General features: G+C 41.5%; 1 protein-coding gene across 1 annotated transcript; it reads right to left on the bottom strand.

The window, feature by feature from the left end:
- Positions 1 to 950: 950 nt before the first annotated feature.
- Positions 951 to 2,249, bottom strand: LOC146589105 (uncharacterized). Its single transcript, XM_085316729.1, has one exon. The coding sequence runs from the start codon at positions 2,247 to 2,249 to the stop codon at positions 951 to 953; it is 1,299 nt and encodes a 432-aa protein (XP_085172855.1).
- Between the last annotated feature and the right edge of the window lie 5,799 nt (positions 2,250 to 8,048).

An 8,048-nucleotide genomic window follows, 5' to 3' on the forward strand; every position in this document is an offset into this window, starting at 1 on the left:
ACCTCCCCATACACACCTGGGCAAGCTTTACTCCATACAGTTACTCAGTTTGTTGGAAGGACTTTTGGTTTTAAAGCTGATGAGTTTCTCCTTTGAAGCATATAGAGGAAAGGACACAGTAATTGCAGTTATTTTTCCCCCTTTAACACTAGGCAATGAAAGCACACTCAAACTTTTTTTGCAATGATCTTAAAACATTTTATTGGTAGTATGAACAGTTATGAACATTAAAAATCAGTAGATTTAGACTGCAATACACTGATTTATGCATTCTGATCAAGACTACATTTTTAATACAACTTCTGCAGAAATATAGGTCATATCAACACTTCCACTATTAGAGATACAAAGAACAAATCAGAGTTAGTATTTCATTGCCTTTTTCTGAGTATACTTGTTCAATACTGACACTAATGCAGCGACTATCAATCATACAACAGAATTGTTCAGGGACACGGTTCAAGCATATCTGATTAGTGGTAGCAGCAGTAATGCTTGCTGGACTAGTAGCAAACTCCTGATTTGACTAGATTAGAGGAGCTCTTGTCCACTCCCAGACATTCCCAGTTAACATTGTGGAAAATAACTTCCTACCACAGTACCACACCAAAGGAATGCAGTGCCCAAAATTTGTTAGCCACAATTGCTCAAATGAATGACTTTCCTCTCAATAAAGTGTGAGCTTCTGAAGTTTAACTGCTCAAAAAAGGAAGGAAAAGACAACACAACTGAGCTATAACTCAGGAGAACATCTGGGAACATCTACTGCATAATTCATACTGCTGGAGTTTGGCAAGATTGTTCTCTAGAGTCCAAGACTGGTTTTGCAAAATCCTTAGTTTAATAGCTTGAGTTACAGGCTTATTTTGAATGAAATTCCACAGAGACTGGTGCATCATCCTTGTTCTTAGCTCTGGTATCCTCAGATCTGACACTTCAGCACTCAACCTCTAGTTTTCCTCCACTCCGAGTGCTTTGGACAGCAAGGGCACAACATTCAGGGACGCTGCTTCTTCCACACCTGTCTCTGTGCAAGGTAACGGTTCATCCGTGATTTGCTGCACGGCTCTCTGCTGCTGTCCTGCCTCAGCTACTGGAGTTTTTGGATCACATTCCCTCATCACTTCATCTTCCAGCAGATCATAAGTGACTCCATCTTGCTCACTTGAAGGACCAACAAGCTTCTCTAGTTCAGCAGGCTCTGTACAGTGTAGGCTCTGCACCTCCTGCTCAGTCAGCATGCTAGGCTGGGTCTCTTGCCATAAGAGGTCAAGAAGCTGGTTTGCCGGCTCTAGAGATTTCCCTCCTGTACACAGGGACTCACAAGAGATCACAGAAGTAAACTGCATTTCAGCCATATCTTTTTGTAGGACTTCTGAAGGATCCACTGTCTCCTTAGCGTTCTGTGTAGCCTCCACAGTGAGTAGTGATGCTGTCTCAGAGACACACCTAAGTTTGGCCTTCCCAGTGGTTTGAGGACTTACTTCAACAGGCTTAGCCCCGGCTGTCTCTTCTGTATGCTCAACAGGAGGGTAGGTCCCAGTCTCCTCTACTATCAGCACAGCATATGGTGACACGTTCCCTCCCATCAGACTCTCATTAGTCTCCACAGGAGGCTGGATCTCACAGCTGGGGCCAGCTGCAGTCTCACCAGTGGCCTGCAGAAGCTGGAGAAAATCTGTTTCTTGGAGAGTTATTTCAGCACATGGGGCATGCTCACTGCCCATGTCAACCTGCTCACCTGATTGTCCTATATCTACAACAAGCTTAACATCCTGAGCTGTGTATAAAACAAGCTGGCCTTCAGAAGCCTGAGAAATACTTTTTCTCTCTTCTGTGTTACCTACTTGCTCCCTCTCTTGCTGGTTTTCTAATTGGGTTAGGACTTCAACTTCTTCTTTGGTCTCTATAACTGCAGTGGCCACCAAGAAGTCTGTAGAGTCTGAGGCTGCCTTCTGACCCTCAGTTGTTCCTACAGGTTCTGTGTCAGGGCGGGTGTCTCTGCTGTCCTTCACAGTGCCAGCCAGCAGCCTTCGGTCCTGACACAGTGACTGTACTTCTTCAGGACCTCTTTTAGAAGCTTCCAGGACCTGTGCAGGAGGCTGCTTGTCAATGCATGTCGAAGCTTCTCCTGAGGTCTGCAAGATTGGCTTGGTCTCACTGGTCTCTTCAGATGCTTCCTCTGCCTCCTGTTTCTTGCATCTCCCACAAGTCACACAACAGATCTGTGCACTGAGATTGCTCCCCATCGCCCCAGTCAACAGAACCTGCAAGACAGAAAAATTTGTTTTTGGCTGCTTCACAGTAGCCTTGCGTTGTATACCCAAAGTTAGTTTGCATAGTTCCTGTAGGACTTCTACAGAGGAGCCTGTAAACTTGCAGCAGAGAGACTACAAGGTTCTTCTTGCACAACAGGAAGGGCTGACACCACTTTCTATAGAAAGTTGAACTGTTTTTCCCATGAACTAGAGGACATCATCCAACCACACTTCAGGAAAGTGCCATTAAGTTTTTTTTTTTAAAAAAAAAAAAAAACACACAGGTCTGCAGTGCTAAGGTCTCTGCACTTTTCCTCAAGGATTTACATGAGCTACCCACCCAACTTTATTGCCATGGTGGCACTCAACACCAAGGCATAGCTGGTGTTGATTATTCTGTGCAGTAACATAGTTCAGGTGCGGCTTGGTTACAAGGGCAGCTCCTTGAACTTAAAGGGGAAACCAAATTTTGTGCTTTCGGCCAGAGTGGCTAGGAAGGGAGAACAATAAAACACCAGCCTGCCAGTCTTTAGGAATGAAAGAAACTATCCACAATTACTGTCTACAAAGAAAGTATTTTCCTCTAGTTGAAAACATAGACATATTTTCTAATCCAGGGAAAGTCAGTTTCAGACTACAGGCTAACCAAGACAACACAACCATGCTGTAGTTCATTAATTGTTTCTTGCACTAAATGATTAGTGTTTTGGAGCCCCACATTTTTCAGCTTCAAAAAAGGCATCCAGCCTTTCTATCAGACAGCCAGCATCATATTTGCAAGATCTATTAGAAAAATAGTCAGGCCATTAAGTTAAGCAGAGTGCCAACAAGCACTAAAAATATTTCTTAACTTCAAGCTTCATTTATTGGCTTGCCATTGTATCTTAATAGAGCATTTTTCTTAGAGAACTGCACTCATATCAGTGATATGGCTTCTTGCAAGTTTCTACTTCTATATTCACATTTACTGAAAAAAAAAAAAAAAAAACAAAAGCAGACCACATAGCCTTCTCAATGCATGAGTACAATTCCTACATACTTCATTAGAAATTAAAACAATTACTACCTTTTCACTTGAAGAACCTTCAGTTTTTAATCACATTTTCAGCATTTGAAGACTAGTCATATTACAATTTTAAGACACCTGGCCAGCTAAAGCCCCACAGTGATCCCAGCTTCTTCAGATTAACTCATTGCCAAATATATTTCTTCACTGATACCACAATTAACTTTCTCAACACTACAGAATCAGAGAAATACCCCCAGTCTTGGATCAAAACAAGCATTTACTTACCAGCCTATAACAAAAGAAAACAACAGAACACTGCACAAACTCCCCAAGCACCTTAGGCAGCTCAAACTCAGCTTAAGTAGTAGTGAGGGGCCACGCAAAACCCCTTCCCCCAGCTCTGCAAACACCTATTCCCTGAATCACTTGTTCCCTTCCATTCTGGTTCCCTTCTCGAAACAGATGTTATGGTTACATCCTTTATGTTACAGCTGCAGGTATTTTATTGGCCAATTCTTATTCTTTTTATCAGAGGATAAAGTAAAAAATAAAATGCAGTTTCTTTTTATTGCAAACAAATGATCACTGGCAATATATTGTAACAGCACACTGTTGTAAAGGGAGTTAGGTAGAGGCATACGCAAGGGAGTGGTTCTCAAAGAAGAGGCTTGTGTCAGGCAGTCTGGGATGTTCCTCGCTCCTCCATCTGCCCTGCGGTCTTCAGAGAAGATAAGTTCTGCAGTATTGCTGGGTTTGCGACCCTGGAAATAGGGCTGGACATCCTTTACGTAAGCTGCTCTTTAACCTCAGTTGCGGTACTGGTCTCACTCGCGTCATTAGTAGGCACTAATATTAGTACAGGAATGACTCACATCTGAAAGGGAAAGACCATGTCTTTCGAGTGACAGATACAGACACAAGGGAAGTGGCAGTCTTAATTATACGCCAAACCCCGCAGCTGATTCAGGAAGAATAAATAAAGTTTTAATTCTGGATGTTTGTATTTCCTAAATAGGTCCCTACTTTTTACGGTTCTCCTAGCTGTGGCTGCAGACAAATATAAGTTGTTTGACGATTTCCCTTCACCTCTGAAAGTTTGAAATCAGAGTTATTGCTGCCTTTTCAGTCAGCTTGGCATTTTTCCTCTGCTGTCTACTACCTGCCAAGAAAAAGACTAGGTCTCTTTCTCCATCTTGAGTATTAGTCCAGTCCTTGGAGATCTCATCTGAGTTACATGTTTTTCCTAAATGAAAAGAGGGCACCCTCTAGGCTCTTACATAACTCCTCTTTGTATGCCTTTATGTGTTTTCTTAGTTCCTTTGCTTAGTGAAGAACATAAACACCCTGGGAGAGAACCTGACTGAACTCTGCAAAGCTCTGGGTTGATTCTTTCTTTTCCACCCGTGTCTCACAGGGAGGAGACTTTTGTTTTCCCAACTTTGTTGGACTGTGGTTCCTAAACTGTCAGGATTTTCTTCAGGATGGGTGGAAATAAGGCTTCTTTCATGGGATTTTTTCCTACTGCTGACAGCATGACATTGGTGTTGTTCCTGAAGGAGCAGCAATTATCCAGGTCAAAGCCAGCACAGAGTACAGAAGAGCACTGCTAATAAGCACATTACTAGTGTAAGTGATGTCAGCATGTTGCAGTACTAATACTAAAACTAAAGAGAGATATTCCATTAGACTAAGCGGTAAATAATATAATGAATATGAAAGATTCTTTTATTTATGTTTTTGTGTATGCATCCTCAGCGTTAATTAACAGGTTTGGGACATAATTGCTAAATGTCATGTTCCAATGTTAGGCAAATAGGAGACAAAAAGAAATTATTTAAAAGTTTTTCCTTCTGACAGCTTCTAGTTGTTACAGCAATTTCCACTATCTGTGAGTAAGTCCTTAATCTATTTTCTGTAATTTTCTTGTGACTTTTACCAGCTGTAAGTGTGACAGTAGACCTTTTGGCCAGTCATTTAGTGAATTCAGTGAAAGCTGTTTCATGAAGCCCAATCTGAAAAAAGTGTTCAGTACAAAGCTAGATGAATAGTGAACCATTTTATTAAATCCAGAGGAAAAGTCACCTGGTTTAGGCTTTTTTGCTTCTGTTGGCTCCTTTCACCTTCATCTTGGTCACAATTCACATCTTACCCCAAATGACATTCACAAGGTCTGTTATAAGCTATGTATCTGATCTGGATACAGTTTGTATGTCTAGGTAAATACCAAATATAAACAAAACACTTCTTCAGAATACTGTTTTAATATGAAAGTGACATAGTTATGCCACGTAAGCTGAAAAATCAGCAAAAATCAGCATGAGCAACTCTTACTGAGTTGAGAAAACATGCCTTTTGGAAACAGTCCTAGTATTCTAACTGATGTGCAGATGGGCTGCCTATCCTCCGATGATAAAGGGTACAGCTTGGACGTATCTAGAAGAAAATACGATGTGGCCACTAGAGGCAGACGTAGAGAACAGGTATAAACGAAGAGAGCAAGATAACGCTTTGCAGTCAAAGCACGTGAAACCTGGTATAAGCTTTACTAGGTGACAGCAGATGTAAGACAAAAACCTAAAGCTCTGAAATAGCACTCATCCTGGAAATAAGGGCAAATAAATTTTGTGACCATAATCATTAATGGGAAATGTACATTACATATGAGTGAAAAAGTACACAAGTGCGTTTATGCACACAGTACACAGTAGGGAATGATGGTGCGAGGGAAAGAACAACTTAGTGAAACTAAGGTTCAGGGACTTGCAGAGAAATATTGTGTGATGCCAGGAGTCTTGTTTTTGTAACTTGCCTCAATGCTTTTTAAAGCAAGAGAACTGTATACTATTTTTTGCTTTGTCTGTTTAACATTTTTAGCAGATGAGACTATGGAGTTGTTCTCTTCTTTAGGCACAGTATATTTCTCAGGGGCTTCTGGAGGAGCTCAGTGCGGCTAGAACTCAACTACGTGGAGCACCAGGTGCTCGGAAGCCCAGATGGACTGAAAGGAGCAGCAATAGTAAAGGGGGACATAAAAATATCTTTAACTAGACCAATGATGGCATGGGTGAAAAAGGAGATGTTTTCAATCCAGGCATCTTAAAGCCTAAATTTGTACTGGACTAAGCAGAGATAACATGAGCAAACAGGAAGATAGACAAGAGAACTTCTGAGACATTTTAACTGCATAGTGAGAGGATGAAGATGTTACAAATGGAGGAGTGCTTTCAACATAAATGAATCCTACAAAGAGGGGAGAGAGAACATGGTTAGAACAGCTTTGAAGAATCGTATTTCAAACCTTTCCATTTTCTTTTCAAGATAGAATTATAAGCTGTCAGTCTGGAAACTCAATTAGAGAGCAAGACCTCTTTCCACCTTATTACTGGTATCAAGGACCTTGTTGTTCAGTCACTACAAACTGGCACTATAGTAGTTCCAGGATAGCTACATTAGCTCAGCTTTCAAACTGGTAAGTCTTTCCCCCCCCCCACAGACCACCTTTTGTCCACTGAGATCCCTGAAGACCATTAGAGGAAAAAAAGTGACTTTGTTGTGATTAGGTGAGTGTTGAGAACACTCAAGATATGGACTGCCAACTACAAAGCTCAGGCTTCTTCAGTGTCTTGCATTCATTTTTATTACATTGAATCTGACCACAGCTTTTGAACAGCTACATTTAGGATAAGGTTGCAGGATGTGTAGAATGATCTAAAAGCCTATAGCCAAGTCTCAGAAATAGTGCAAAGCTTGCATGCCTTAAGGAACTCATCTGATGTTTTGAAATATTGCACATAAAAATACTTATTTATTTTAAACTCATCAGTCATGTCTTCAGATTGTAACAGACAGCTTCTCTTATTTATACAGTTCCTCAGAAGGAAAAGTTGCTTGTGCAAATACACAGACAGAACAGAATCAGTCCAATCAAGGTATACGTCTGTTAGGAGGAGGTAGCCAAAGTCATTACAGAGATCACCCAGTACAATAAAAAGATGTCAGTAAGCCTGGGTATGAACAAAGAGGTGAATACCCACTTTTGTCTGTTAAGTAATACCTTACGACTGTATAGGAGAACAACGTACTTCTAACGAAAAACAAACAAACAAACAAACAAAAAAAAAAGCCATGCTGCTATATAGAGAAAAAGATTACACTGTAGCTGTAAAGCGCCCCTTCCTCCTCCAAACTAAGAAGATGTATTAAACAAACATGGCAACTCAGTTACTTGAGAGATCAGCCGTGTTATCCGATACCCTTCTTGAGAATGCAGGAATCTGGAGGAGCTAGACTGACACGCTCCAACCATTCCTTCCCCATGGCCTCAGTCTGCAGCCTACTGCTTTAGGGGTCAGCAGCATGTGGGTTAAAAATTCGTACTGACAGTGACATCCCTTCACTCCTTCAGTCTTTAAGCAGAAGCTACCCATTTCACTGCTTTTCTGTCTGCTCATTCCACAAGCTAGTTTAAGTCTGCATACCACATTTTAAAGACCTCACCACTGGCAACCTCTGCTAGCAGCAGCTCTCATTTAAGTGCTCAGAGTAGATACGCTTGATCACTCTTACAGTCCTTTTCTTGCATCTCTAGAGACTTGAAAACCCTTCTGAGTTTTTTCAGCCAGCTCATTGCCAGCAGTCTGGCAGTGCTCAGTCGTATTAGGATGTGTTGTAGCAGTCTCTGGACTTTTGTCCTCCACCTGCTTGGCTACTGGCTTTTCATAATCCACGCTGAAGGGCTTCTTGCCGAGTTTAACTCCCATGCTCGCAGCTGTGCCTTCCAG

Source organism: Rhea americana, unplaced genomic scaffold (assembly GCF_003343005.1).
Source record: "Rhea americana isolate MKP2758 unplaced genomic scaffold, rheAme1 scaffold_48, whole genome shotgun sequence".
Classification (NCBI taxonomy): Eukaryota; Metazoa; Chordata; class Aves; order Rheiformes; family Rheidae; genus Rhea; species Rhea americana.

Coding starts and splice junctions, on each gene's coding strand:
- LOC146589105 (XM_085316729.1), bottom strand. CDS start 2,249: ATGGGGAGCAATCTCAGTGCACAGATCTGTTGTGTGACTTGTGGGAGA.